The 15,628-nt window shown below is 31.2% G+C and overlaps 1 protein-coding gene across 1 annotated transcript; it reads left to right on the top strand.

Annotated features, from left to right (window-relative positions):
• Window positions 1-13,948: 13,948 nt before the first annotated feature.
• On the top strand, window positions 13,949-15,610 carry LOC18042865 (probable disease resistance protein At4g27220). The gene is made up of 3 exons (XM_024183791.1): window positions 13,949-14,512; window positions 14,687-15,332; window positions 15,600-15,610. Exons 1-3 carry the CDS (start codon window positions 13,949-13,951, stop codon window positions 15,608-15,610), a joined length of 1,221 nt encoding a protein of 406 aa, XP_024039559.1.
• Window positions 15,611-15,628: the final 18 nt, after the last annotated feature.

Below are 15,628 nucleotides of genomic sequence, written 5' to 3'. Positions count from 1 at the left end.
ATGTACTTGAGATTTTCTCAAAATGAGAAAAGAAAAAGGCTCATTAGTCACTCCTATATATATGTGTGTGTATGTGTGTGCGCGCGCATATGTGAGGAAACTTAAATTTTGATAATCTATATTATATGCCCATAAAATCAAAAATTTTACAATACATCAAAACCAATACAATCAACTAATGTATATATAATATATATAGTTAAATTTGATATAATCATCAATTACATGATAGTTTTTCAAAACATAAGTATCATCGATTTGTTGGCCAATTTGGTAGTTTGATGTATTATAGATTGTTGAGGGACGTGTTATCAATGAATTACAAGGACTGCACATGTTATCCAATAATTGAGACACTTGTTAGAGGACATTTTCAATATTGATGTACGAAAACTGTGCATCCCATTAAAGGGAGAAGCCATTTGCAAAATTTCCAAGCGTGGAGAACATGCATGCATGCACGTGGAATTCCATGCATAAAATGATAAAATACTCGTCAAGTCTCTCCATAAATTGGAGTTTCTATCGTTTGCAAAGAAGTTTCATTATTTAATCTCCAAGTCTTGGGTCGTGCCGCCTCGTACATGAATAAGATTACTTGCCACGATTACCAATTTTTTTATCACTTTATTAATTCCTTTTCTTCCAGTACATGAATCTTGTTAAATTCAACTTTCTATTTTACTTTTTTTTTAATCTTGTTTAAGGAATCTTTGTATTCTTTTGTCCGCATGTCATGTGCAACACAAATAATATTTTACGTTACACTTGATATTCATTCATATAAATTAATCAAGGATAAGATATATATTGCCAAATTGATTAAAATAATTATTAATTTAAAATTAATAATTCTTTTATCCATAACACTGATAATAAAGTCCGATTATATATAGGCATGCACACTTTTTCCATGGGGGATTGATAATAAATTTTATAGTGGGTAATTAGGTGCAACCGTGTTGGTAGATCTACCTACCTAATATTAATTAATGATTGAAAAGAAGAACATTTAGTTCATAATTAAACCAAGATTGAATCTTTTTTTTTCTTTTTTTTCTTTTTTAAATGACAAATGAGAGATGAATTCAAATTAATTAGGAATTTTTATCCGTTATTTATTAGAGTTGTGCTAGTATTATTTTTTTTTAAAAAAAAAACTACTAATTACAACAACCTTAAGTAAAACCAACATATATTATATAGCTCATCATGTGAGCACAGAATCCGACATTCCTTTGAGACTTATATCTCTTTCAAATTAAAATACCGCAGACAAGAATATTAAACAAAGTAATAATCAAAATAACATTTTCCTTGCAACGACTCATTATGATCCCAAGTGAAATGGTTCGCTGGACCAAAAAATGCTGGAAAAAATGTAATTCAAGTTGGCTTCCTCTTTCATTCAGTTCAGAACTTTAGACTTGGTGTAAATGAAGGGAAAATGCCTACGAATATGTCACAACGACTGATGCGGAGTATAGAAAATAGAAAAAGTCATTCAAAGCCGTACAAAAGTGGATAACCAATCCAATCCACTTTTGGCTCGTCATTGAGTTCGAGGATTTGACAAATCACTTTTTGGTCTCCGGCGTGTGGTATACACACTCCCTTTTAATTACTATTATTAACACCATGTATATACATAAAAGATTTCAACCCTCCACATGTAAGGTCCATCGCTAAACCAAGAAGTTGTTTTCACCACAATATGAATATTACTTAGTTATGTCATAATTTTATTAATAAAGATAGAAATTAATTTACTTTTTTTTTTGGAAAACAATTTTAAATTTGTTAAATAAGTAAAAATTATTTTAAGCCCCATAATTCGAGTCAATTACCCAGTTTGGTCAATATTATATTTTAAAAAATTATCCAGAACATCTCTTTACTTACTTCTTAATTAGTTTGTTGGACATAAATTTTCAAAGCTAAATTCTATATGATAAATTTTAAAATTCAAACTAATTTAATATATAGCAGATGAAAGATAAAAAATAATTAAGTAAATTTTAACCAAAAAAATATAGAATATATATATATATATATATATATATATATATATATTTTTTGAGTAAATTTCTAAATATATATTGACTCCTCCATGGGTACTTAAACTACAGGGACAAACAGACATTTCCCTTTTTGTTTTATGCAAGTCGTCGCAAGGATTATTCGTTGTGCGTGTACGTACAATGACATGTCATGAGTTATCCATTGAGACTTTTCCAAGACAATATTTTTTTCATGTACCATATGCATACTTAATTACAAGTACATTTGTTGGGTACATGCATGCATGGACGTGGAATTCCATGCATAAAATGATAAAATACTTTTTCAATTTTTCTTAGTTTAATTTGCAAAGATGTTTCACCATTAATTTGAAGTCTTTAGGTTTGGAAATCTTTATTCATCATATATTTGTTTGTCTCTTGGCACAAGCGCACGCACGCACATGTATGTGTGTGTATATATATATATCTTAATATGTATACTTAAGATATATCTATCATTGTAAGTTAAACTAATAATCACTAAATATCCACTTTGTATTTTGCTCTAGAGCACAATAAAGTCAAATTAGTATTTATAATCGATTTTTTTTTTCTAACAAGTAAATTGATATTGCATTCCATTAAACTGCTCACAACAACAATACAAGTCATGGTGGCAGTGACGAGAGTAATTTACAAACTGTCTATAAAGAACATAATTTGTTAAACCATTAAATATTCAAGAGATACCTTTAATAACAAGTACTTTCATGAGCACATAAAACTTAAATTTTACAAGAGTTATTCTCAAATTTAAGTCCTTTTTTGATTTGATCTCTTCTGAACGTTTAAAGATCTTATATAACTTGCCTTTTAATATTAATGTATGATTAAAATTTAACTATTTTTATTACTTACTTGATTAACCAATAAACATATAAGTGAAATTTGCTTAAAAATCAGGTCATTAAAGGATCCATCCCATTAATGCTTCCCAGTCACTCTCTATCATCGAAGTTATTTGTGCTAACCACCAATGCACTAGCAAATATTGATTCATGTTTAAGCTCATGTGTCACATACTCATGAATACTTAGTGATCATTTATAAATGTTTAATTAATTAATTGAGTAAAAGATCAACATTAAAAAAAAAATCCCGTTACGCTACTCTGTATATACAACGCGTGATAAATTAATTAATACGGAGTTACCGGTAGCAATTTATAAAAATTAATTAATAGGAGTTAGTGAGTTACACGGCTGCTATTAATACTTTCATTAAAGTGTGAATGATTTATTAACAAGAATTTCAATATAGAAATTTCACCAAAACTGTTTAAGCTTGATTTTTTAATTCTGCATAGCAATGAGTCCATGACGGCTCCAGCACTAATCTCATCATGAAACAAAGGTAAAATTAACGAAGTTTCTTTTTTTCTTAGAAAATCATTGACATCAATAAGGTAAAACTAGTACAAGATAAACTGAGACTAATTTTATTTTATTTTTAAACATTCTATTAAATTTTTCTGTCTAAATATCATTGTTCTCTATTTCAGAGTCAAGTCAAAATTGTACAAAATGAAAAAGAGAGGGTTAAAATGGATGGAAATGACAATAAAGAAAATAGCTAGCTTTTTGCAAGAGCTTTTGAAGACGATAGGCTTGTGCTCTTATCATGAAGCTTTTACGTCTTATGCTTGTAGAATTGACCCAGCGAAAAGGTTTAATGAATCCCCGTGAGAGTCTTTAATGTGTTTCCGGGAAGATAATCAATTAATTAACTGCACCAATTAAGCAGTTGAATGATCTACTAAGCAAGTTCATAAAATCTTAATGTAATCTAATTGTTCGGAGAAAGTATTTAAGATCGAATGAAAGATGAATTTCAGGGACTCTTCCAATTGCAACTAGTCATCATGGATATTCCAATCAGTGAAGGATTCTTTCGACACAAGGAAAAATAAAAGATAAAAAAGGGTCAATAAAGACGATGGAGAATATTCAAATAAAGTCTTTAACGTATGTAAATGTAATGTAACTTTAATTTGACAACTGCGGGCCTGACGAATCCCTTGCAACGTGAGCACAATGACACAGAAAGGATAGTGCAAATCAAAGTGGCCGTCTTTATGAATTACGAGAGAGAGCGTAACACAAGTTATCCAAATTCAGTCAGTCAAGATAGGTCAAATTAGCTTGCCATTGTCGTTTTCGGGGAAAAAATGTTAGAATAAAATGTTAAAAGAAAATTTAGAATGTCTACTAACTACTAATATGAGAAAGAGTAATAAAGACTTTAGAATTAAAAAAAGAAAATAGTAGCAGACAATTAATAGTTGTAAATGGCTAAAGTTTTTTCATATAACATTTTAGACAGGCCCGACTTTAACCAATTGGGGGCCTTAGGCGAAATTTTATTTTAGGCCTTTTGATGTTAAAATATCAAATCTCACAAAAACATTAAACAGCTCAAAAAATTCTCACAACAATATCAAATAGCTCAAACTTTAACTATATTCAATAATATCTTGAATTACAACAATTATTAACAAGGTCCAAAAAAAAAAAAATTGTCCGAAAGATATCTATTTATTTCCACACAAATAGTAACTAACTTTGTCTTCCACAAATTCCATCTTCTTAAGATGCTCTAAAACTTCATAAGCCACAACCATAATCTTCCTGTGAACTTTAAATCATTGCTCCTACCTACTATGATCCTTGCTGCAAGCCATCACTAATGCAAATTACTAATCAATTAAATTTTATTCTTCTTGCTTTTTGAGATGCAAAATTATTAATTAAAATCTTATATTCTAATTTAGCTAACAAATTTTTTTTCAATAGCTAATATTGCTAATCCATTTAATCTTTCTTGTGACATTGTAGTTCTTAAATAAGATTTTATTAACTTCAATTTAGAAAAACTTATCTCAGCAGAAGCAACAGTTACAGGTACAGTCAATAATATTCTATAAGCAACAAATGCATTTGGAAAAGAATCTACTTTTTTAATATAATTAAGTATATCAAGTGGACTATTTCTTTCCATGTGTAAAACTTCTTTTAAGACTTTTAACTCTGAAAACAAATCTAATCCATCAATATCAGAAAACATATCATATTTCAAGATATTTTCAAGATTAATACAATAACTTTTTAAACTTTCATCATCTAATGATTTTAATTTTTCAAAATTAAATAAAAATCCGCAAATATTTTCATAGAATTGAAACTGCTCAAATCTATTGGTGATTGAAGAAATAACTTGATCTACTATATATACAAAGTAATCAATTCTAAAAGAATCTTCGGGAGATAGAATTTTCTCTTCATTATTATTCTCGCCAAATTTATTTTTTCTACGAATTATACGTTTTTCATGAAATTTTGGTTCTATTTCCATTTCATTTGCAATCTCTTTAGCTGAAATCATAGCAGACACAAAACCATTTTATCTGTAATTCTCAAAAAAGGATGTAAGACCTTTTAGTTGATTTATGGCAACATCAATTTGCATATATTCCCTTTGTAAGCTTTTACTAACAAATAAAAGCAAATAATATATCATACCAAATAATCATGCCTAACAAAAATTCAAAGTTTTCCAATTCATATGTTGCTAAACATTTCGCTTCACTTTTTTATTTTAGGATCTTCACTAACTTCTGCTAATTTGAGTAAAGCATCTCTAATTTGGGGAGCTTGAAATCTTATTGCTTTGACACTTTCTATGCGACTCTCCCAACGTGTTTGTGACAATGATTTAACAGTTAATTAGGTATATTATCTTGTAAAATTTTCCATCTCTTAGGTGAAGAAGAAAATAGCGAGTAAATACGTTGAACAACTCCAAAAAATGAAATAGCCTTAGGACAAGAATTAGCCATATCACAAAGCACTAAGTTAAAACTATGATAGCCACATGGTGTGTAAAATACTCTAGGATTTATTTCTAATAATCTTTTTTGTACACCTTGATTTTTTCCTTTCATATTAGATCCATTAGCATATCCTTGTCCTCTTACATCATTAATATCAAGTTCAAGAGTTTTAATTACATCCACAAGTTCATTAAAAAGACCTTTTCCAGTGGTATTGTCAACTTGTAAAAATCCTAAAAAATATTCTTCTACCTTTACTAGATTTGTTGAAATATCCACACATCTTAATATAAGAGACATTTGTTCTTGGTGGCTTGCATCTGGAGTACAATCAAGTATAACTGAAAAGTACTTTGCTTCCTTAACTTTGTTAACAATTGATTTTTTTTATTTCAAGTGCTAGCATTAATATGAGTTCATTTTGTATGTTATGTCCAAGATAATGATCATGAATTTCACCGGTTTTAATACGTCAAATATGTTCTTGCATTGTTGGATCAAACTCTGCAATCATTTCAATTAAACTTAACAAATTCCCATTTCTCTCTTCATAGATCTTCTCATTTTTTCCACGAAATGCTAAATTATTTTTAGCAAGATTTTTTACAACAGCAATAATTCGTATTAATACTTTTTGCCAATGTTCTTTTTCCTTGTCAATTCTTTCTTGAACATCTTTATCAATTGTTTTTCTTTTTGATAGTCTTGCTTCTAAATCAACCCATGCATTCATATTAGTTATATGTTCATTGGTTGTTTCATGACTTTTAAGTTTAGAACTAAGATTTTCCAATCTCTTATTCCTTCATCACTAAGTTGATTTTTGCTACAACTTGTATTGAATAATTTGCAACAAAAACAATATACTTTGTTAAAATCTTTTGAATATATTAACCATTTTCTATCATGTTTTTCTCCATTTGTTAACATTTTAACATAAAATGCAGTAGAGAAATGCCTAGAATTTTCATCTTTTGGGAAAGTTATGTTATTCTCTCTAATTGGGCCTTTTTTCTACTAAAAGATCTCTTAACTTTGTATCAACATTTTCCCATCTTCCTGGATCATAAATATTATTTGGAACAAATAAATTTTCTACATCAACTTTGTCCGCATTTTTATTTTTATCATCTTCAATGTTGTTTATTTCATTCACTGTTTCATCATTATTTAATTCATTTAAACTTGGTTGTTCAATAGCTAATTCTTCATTTAAATCTATATCTTTTTTATTAGTTGTGACAAATTTATCAAGAGCTCCTTTTTTAGATTGGACTAACTTTTCTATTCTCCTCTTTTTTTTTTCAATTTTTCATATCCCGATACATATTTTCTAGTTGACATGCTTTTCAAATAAAAAAAAACAAATAAACAAACACAATTTTTTTCTAGATTATTCAAGCCAAAATCAATACAAAAAATCAAAAATAAATTAAATTTAAAAAGGATAAGAACAGTAATAATAAAAAATAGAAAAAAATAGAATGATAGCACCTGGATTTGAGTCAATTGACTAGTTGAGATGAAGATGATGATGGCAATGAATTTTGTAGAGAAAGAGAAGAGAGCACAAAATTTTTTTGCTGAAAATAGCTTTGATTCAATGTGTATCGGTTTATAGATAATGAGGTTTTAAATATATTTTAATAGAATACCAAAAGTTAGTTCTAAAAATCTAACGTTACTAATTTTAATAAGAGTTTTTTTTGGAAAGGGTAAGCATTGATTGTTTTTTGGGAAATAGTTAAAGAAAGTAAAGAAGTAACGTTCAAAATCATTATTATAGCATAAAAATATATCTTATATTTAAGGTAAAGATTATTAAATAAGAGAGATAATTATGAATGAGAGTAATGATAGGGTAAAGCCTAAAAATTAGGCTTTTTTTACTGTATAAAAAATATATACGTAACTTAATTTTTTTGAATCTTAAAAAAATTAATTATATTAATTAATAAATAGATACAAAAAATCAGGGCCTTCCTAAATACGGGGCCTTAGGCAACTGCCTAGTTCGCCTAGCATTAAAGCCGCCACTGATTTTAGAATAAACTTTAATTTGCCCCTCATTTAAAATGATAAGTCTTTGATTTACTTCCAGGAGGATAAGGCTCAAACTCACGACTTCCGCCCTAAGAAGGTAATGCTCTTATCATTCAGTGCTAAGTCTTTGCCTCTATAAACAACCATACAAAGAACATGCATCTCTTTTTTATTCCCCCCCCCCCCACCCCACAAAAAAAAAAGAAAAAGAAATCCATCACTGCATCCACAATTTGCTCTCACCTTATTGAATGAAAATGAAGGCTAAATTGATATTTTCACTCTTTTAGGTGATAAAATCAAGATTGTTGTTCTATCGGGAGAATGAATTAAAATTTATCAACTTTTTTAGTTAGATTTCTCCGGTATGTCTCGAAATGATTGAGGCTATAATAAGTATAGGTTTTAATAGAAAAAAATATCGGTGGATTGGCTGTCAAATATTCCCTTCACAAAGACAAAATATAGCTTTTATTCTAATTCTTCATAGGCTTTATTTGATTATTTCCAATAACAATCCATTATAACAGTGAATAGCTTTTTACCAGCCGTAGTTAAGATATTGGATTAGAAGCATAGTTTGAGAAGCCAAACAAAACTGATTCCTTGGAAGAAATGTATTGAAAACCTTGAATCACTCAATATGTGTAACAAATTTACAAGTTATCTTCAAAATTCCCAAAGCAAACTTCGCCAAAATTTAATTTCCCTCCCACGAAATTTTTTTTTTTTTTTTTTGCTTTGAGCAGCTAACTTTCACAGTAGGCTTTACAACTCAAAAAAAGCCATATCCTAGTTAAAGACAAATCCAGGTCTTATAAAGTAGCTTAGGAACACCGCGATGGGAAATTCTTGTGCATGAACATGCAACTCAATCAAGCACAGATAATGACATAATGGAACCGAATTAAGTGTCGAACAAAATACAGAATGAAAAGAGTTATATCATTGGTAAAAAGTTGTATTGCTAACTGCTTGACACTATCAGTCAATTAATTTTATGGACTGACCATCAGTGACAAAATGCAACAAATATTTCGATAAAGTCATAAGTTTCCCAATAGAGCTAATTGGTTTGAAAGGTTTAAAATATACTTTCAAGGCAAAAAAGTTGTCTACAATTAAACTTTTATTAAGACTCATAATACAGAAAGAAATTTGCTAAAGAAACAAATAGTAAAGAGGATGAATAGTAAAAATGCCATCGGTAAGACATAGATGGACCGGAAAAGGAGTATCTTGATGATACTGGTGCAGCTATCAAATTTTGGCTTGCGCCCTTCGCACGGGTGTTACCTGTTGTGGTTTGATAAAGCACTTGTGGCATACAATGAGTATAACCAATCAGCTTGATCAATTTCTCTCCCCTTCTTAAGGGATCAAATTTACAATGTTTTCATAATGAATACAGCAGATGGTGGCTAATTGCCAAACACTTGACAATGATAGGCAAATTCTTCTGTCAGAAAGCGGGGTGAAAAAGGTCAGAATCTTGAGACCTGCTCAACCACAAGATTGCAACAAAAGGGAATCTGATAATATACAATGGGAAATCAGATTATTAGCTTTCTCATGAACATTTCAATAATCTGAGCCACCAGTTTATGACAAGGAAGCTTCTAATGGTTACAACATTCTAAATCATAAAAAATGGTTCGAGGTCTCTAGCCAGAAGCACGTTGTTTAAAATGTCATTTGACACACAGCAATACAATCCACCATCCGATCTTATTAACTTCCGCTAAAAATAAAGTGAGATTTTATTAAAGAAAGGAAATTTATAAAAGCTAACATACCATCACAAAAAACTTCTTAGTTCAAATCTAAGTACAGATGAAATAATCAGAATAAGTTTAGGCTCGAAAGCATTGGTGTCTCCTTTAAACATCTATTCAAACAAATTCTGCAATTCCTCCAAGGTCTCCTCACCATTTTCCTGTCAAATTTACAATCCAAGCATACAAAGATAAATACAAAGCAATAACACTGCTGGAAGATTAAGTCAGGTTTGAATAATTCAATTATTCAATTCCTCCAAGAACAACTTTTGTGGGGCCCACATAGATGTCAAAAAGTAAGCAGTGGGCATTGCTAGTGCTCAACCGCAAAGGAAAAAGAAAAAAAAAGAAGAAATAAGAAAAAGAAGAAGAAAAGAAAGTGGCGGGCCGCTCAGCGGAAATAATAATAATAAAATACTAATAAATAAAAAAAATAATAGGCATGAACAGAAGCCAATTTTTGGCTATAAAGGACGCTTCTCCTCATTTCAACATCCAGTTTGAGAGAAGCATTTCCTACATTTAGGGAGTTGAGAGTATTAAGAATTTAATAAACTCTTGGCTTGAGAGATTAGTGAGTAAGCGATTGGGTACATTGGGGTTCTGGATAGTGAGCCAAAATATTACAATACTTGTAATTCTCATATCACTAGTAAAATATTTTTCTTCTGTTTTCACCCGTGAATCTAGGTTAAAAGCCGAACCACTTAAATCCTGGTGTCCCTATGTGATTCTGTTGTCTCATTATTTCTCAATTTCACTTTAATTGCGTGTCTGCTTCACCAATCAATTTCCCAACAATAGAACTTATATGTAATTCGCCATTGAACAAGACCAAAACTAGGCACCATGAATCACTACTTTTCAGAGCATGAACACACTGAGGATAAAAATAAAAACAGATTAAAATATGTTGCCCTTGTGACTAAATGACCCATTTGCAATCTGATTAGGAGAAATCAAAATACCGTCATTCTTTTGCCAACCAGCAAAGTAAAAGCCATAACTAAAGCTTGGAAAAAGCTAAATAATGCCTAGGAATTTCCAAACACAATTCTCAAATTATTCTATAGAAAACATAAATATGCATTGAAGAATGCTTACATTAGTTTGTGTTTGGCTCATCATCACAGCCATTTCATTCAAGAAATCTCCCATTCCCTCAAAACAAAACTAAAAAGTCTCATGTAATAAAATCCTCCCCCGTTCCCCACCCCCCCCCTTCTTGTAGGAGTTAATTTTCATGTATCTTCCAAAGGAAACAAAAGCGCATTAAAAAGTTAAAGATGAAATGAAAACAATATATATATATATATATATAGAGAGAGAGAGAGAGAGAGAGACACACACACACACACACGCGCGCGCGCGCGCGCAAAATTGGAGCTCATATTATTTTTTTCATCATCACTATCATAGACTCCTACATAGTACAAGAACCTCTTGTTGGCATCAGATAGAACTTGAAGAGAGAAGAAGGAAAACAACATCTCGTGAATCCGATAATTATCCATCATTATAAAAAAGATTACAATTTTATTTCTTATTGTATACTACAAATTACATGCATAATAAATAAATAAATAAATAAATAAATAAGAATTAAAATTTTTGGAATTTAGTAAGGTTAACAGCAGAATAGGCATGTTGAATGGCGTAAAATCTCTTCGTGGCTACTTTCACAAATTTTGGATCTCTTGAAGTTGAACAACGACTTGGATATATAGAGCCACAACCACCTTGTAAAAAAAAAATCATACATATGTTGCATGAGAAGATTGGTTGTATAAAACTGTTATAGACCCACATGATTTAGAAAAATAATAGTTATCCATTTTTAGTTAATGTCTTTATGCCACGTTAGTTTGTTTACACAAGTTCTTAATGTTTGTGGTTATATCATTATTGATTTCGAAAATAATATTTTAATATTTTTATTGCAAATGATAGGATATTTTTTGACACATTGGATGCTTTTGGATTTAATGATACCTTTGTTTATTTCATTTATTGTTTCATCTAACATTGTTTGATGAGTGATGATAGAGTTAAAAGCTCTTGTATAAACTTATTTTATACAAATTTGAAATTTAAATTTATTGATTGAATGAAATTACCAAATAATAAAAATAAATAATGTGGGTCAAGAGCTAGGGGTAAGCAAACTCAATCCAATCCCGGTGAATTCAATCCAACCTGACAAATCCAGTCCAACCCAATCTAATCCAATCAAATTTTGATGGATTAAGTGAATTATTATAGGGTTAATTAGGTAATTTTTTAGAATCTAATTAATAATTGGGTTGGGTTGGGTTGGATTGGGTTGGATTGGGTTAATTATGATAAACCTGTCTCACCCAACCCCATCCATGTAAATAATAGTAATAGTAATAATAGTTAGGCATCCAGTACTGCTTACCAAATAGAAGCTAATTCCTGCAAATTACATGAAAATTGCACGAAATATCATTATCCTTATTTTCTTGATTTCACCTTCATTGTGTATTTTTCTCCAGCAATTCCAAACTTACGAAGAGGATTCGGGCCACGTTCTATGCATCATATGGAATGCGGCCATTTTTCTGTGTAATTTGTGAGGCGTTATATTACATGGAGCTTGACTTCTTTCTTTCTATCAAGGGTCAGATGGCATTGGTGAGAGTTTCTTCTGTTTCTTTGTTGATTGTTTTGCTTTTGGCTTTTTTATTAAAGTTATTTTGAATCCGCTTTCAGATTGTGTGTTTAATGATTTGATTAAATTAGTGTTTAGTTAAATGTATTTGGATTTCTGGAGTATTTCAGCAGTTAATGATGAAATTCAGCATTAAATTAACTCATAATCATTCTAATTATTGAATTTTTTGTCATGAAAAATCATTTAGTATTATTGCGGCAGTAAAATTCAATGAAGTAGCATTCAATATATAAATAAATACGGTTTAATCAAATCGTACATGTATCATTCAGCTTACAACAATCGAAGGAACTGAAGTTTTCGGAGTGCTCAGTTTAATCAAATCATGAGAAATAAATACGGTTGCAAAGTTGGATACTTATTAGTTGCTATAAATTTAACTAAGTCGTTAAACGTGTACGTGATTGCCACTAGTATTGAAATCAAAACATTCAATTGATTTATGGTCTCAAGTAATAAAGGTTCCACAAATTTCTTTACAGAGCTTTCTTTTATTTTCTTTCATTTTCTAGCTTGCCAAACAATATAGAACTAAGTTTCTTTCAATTATAAACACCTGGCAAAGACACCAGGTTAATTTTTATCTCTTAGCACTCTGTTTTGCACCGAGATATCCAATATATACTAGTTTATCAGATAATTTTGATTAATGTTGAGTGATAGTGTATTAGTCTCCTAGTTAATTAAATGTGAAAACATTATACTATATACTAGTTGATTGATTCTAGTTTTTTTTAATCTTCTTGTTATTTTCCACGACATAGCTGATTTAAAGACTTGGCCCAACTCATCCCTCTATGTTCATTTAATGTTACTAGTTTTTCTGCCCCAAGGTTGACTTGATGGTAGGTTATTTTGATTAACTTGTATTTTTGGCTGAATATTGACAAAAGCAATCAGCTCATGTAACGTACTCTGTTTTCCACTAAAAATATAATCATTTATTACCTCTAGTTTATCAAATGATCATGATTAATGCTGCTAGGAAAGCTTTATTAGTCTTTCTTTTAATATATCATTACCAATCTTGCCAACTTTTGCTTATCTTTTAACGTGGTCTTTGTTTATATTTCATGATCCCCGAAATACACGTCAACGCAACCATTTCCTATAGCAAATGTTTTTAACTCTTTTTAAGTTATTGGATTGCTGCTTTCCATGCATATAAATTATGGAATAGCTTACTTAATCTTTCATTATCATCACCAAATCTCGAATTGTTTGCATTATCTTCTTTTTGAAAATGCTTCACGAAATCAAATTACTAACAGAAGTCATAAATGTCCTGCTCCAGCATTTTCTTAATCATCCAACTTTTCTCAGATTCTCTGAAAATCCCTTATACATTTTCTGGTTCCCTTTTCTTAATCATCCTTTTTCTAAACCTTTTTTGCAGATTTTTCACTGTACTCCCTTTTTTATTTCTAGCTTTTTCATTCCTTGCCCTCCTTGTCTCTTATTTCTTGTTGCGATTGGTTTTGTTTTCCCCTGTTTTCTCAAAGCAAAATAAAAATAAAATAAAATAAAATAAAACAGGATAATGGAAATTGTTACCTCCTTGTCTCTTATTACCTTCGAGAAGCTGAAGAATGATGTTGATAAACTAAAGAATGCTAGAGACAGTGTACAGTATAAAGTAGATGATTCCAAAATCAAAGGGGACGGAATTCAACAGCACGTTGAGGAGTGGCTGATTAGTGTGGACGAGGTCATCAGTGAAGTTAGGAAGCTTACAGAAGTTGAAGAAAAATCAAACAACCAGTGTTTTAATGGGTTGTGTCCCAATTTGAAGACCCACTACCAGCTTATCAAGAAAGCAGAAAGGGAGGTGAATGCTATTGTTGGACTCCATGAAAAAAGGAAATTTGACAGTGTTTCTTTCCGTACAATTCCAGAGGAGATATGGCTTAAGTCCACCGAAGGTTTCATTCACTTTGAATCAAGAAAATCCACTTTGAAGGAAATACTAGGCTCATTAAGCAATCATAACTTCAACATGATTGGGGTATACGGGATGGGTGGCATTGGAAAGACAATGTTGGTGAAGGAAGTCGCTGGGCAAGCCAAGGGAAATAATCTCTTTGAGAAGGTCATTTCTGCGCAAGTATCCCAAACACCACAAATAAAGAAGATACAAGAATAAATTGCAGAGAAGATAGGTTTGGGATTAGTTGAAGAGATTGAAATTGTTAGAGCAGGGAGGCTATATGAAAGATTGAAAGTAGAGAAGAAGATCCTTATAATCTTGGATGATATTTGGGGGAGTCTTGACTTGGAGGCTGTTGGAATTCCATTAGCAGATGATAACAGCAGATGTAAAGTTCTGCTGACAGCAAGAAGTCTAGATGTGTTGTCTTGTAAGATGGATTGTCAACATAATTCTTTTATCGATATTTTGAATAAGAAAGAAGCTTGGAGTCTTTTTAAGAAGATGGCAGGTGATTGCATAGAAAATAGTGAACTAAAATCTGTAGCGACAGATATAGTCAAGGAATGTGCTGGTTTGCCCATTGCCATTGTACCCGTAGCAAAGGCGTTGAAAAATAAGAGTCTCTATGAATGGAGGAATGCTTTACGACAATTACAAAGGCCTTTTTTGATAAGCTTCTCTGGGACACAAGCGGTGGCCTATTCAACTGTAGAGTTGAGTTACAATCATTTAGAAGGTAGGGAACTTAAAGAAACATTATTGCTAATAGGGTACTCGTTCATCTGTTGTGTTGAAGACTTGCTCTGTTATGGCATGGGTTTGGCTCTGTTTCAAAACATCAACACGTTGGAAGAAGCACGAGATAGAGCGCTTACATTGGTTGATAAGCTCAAAAACCCTTGCTTGTTGCTTGATGGAGTTACAAGTGAATGGTTTGCTATGCATGATGTTGTTCGTGATGTAGCCATATCAATTGTGTTGATGCGAGATTCCGGTTCTCCTCGTTCCACGACCAGGATCTCTGCTCGATCAACTTCACCACGACCAGGAGGTCTCCTAGTAATGCTTCTTCTCCAGATGTCCCTGCACAAACAGACAAGTCAGAGTATGCCGGTTGTTCCCCCGGCGCAAACCCTCCGACGCTCAAGTCAGATATGAAGGTTCAGGGAACGCTTGCCACAAGTCTTATGGCTTTTTCGTGGTTTTTCCTTCTCTCTCAAAAATGCCAACCCTTTTACCTTCGTTGGCTACCTTTTTATAGGCTTCCTCTGAATCTCAGTCTTCCGCTCT

The sequence above is a fragment of the Citrus clementina genome, unplaced genomic scaffold (genome assembly GCF_000493195.1).
Source record: "Citrus clementina cultivar Clemenules unplaced genomic scaffold, Citrus_clementina_v1.0 scaffold_5, whole genome shotgun sequence".
NCBI classification, from domain to species: Eukaryota; Viridiplantae; Streptophyta; class Magnoliopsida; order Sapindales; family Rutaceae; genus Citrus; species Citrus x clementina.
The sequence above is the reverse complement of the archived record's forward strand: the minus strand, read 5'-3'. Positions and strand labels throughout refer to the sequence as shown.

Excerpts from the sequence above, each read along its gene's own strand:
- LOC18042865 (XM_024183791.1), top strand. The coding sequence starts at position 13,949 with ATGGAAATTGTTACCTCCTTGTCTCTTATTACCTTCGAGAAGCTGAAG. Across the intron at positions 14,513-14,686 it reads AGAAGGTCATTTCTGCGCAA|GCTGTTGGAATTCCATTAGC; the intron begins GTATCCCAAACA and ends CTTGACTTGGAG.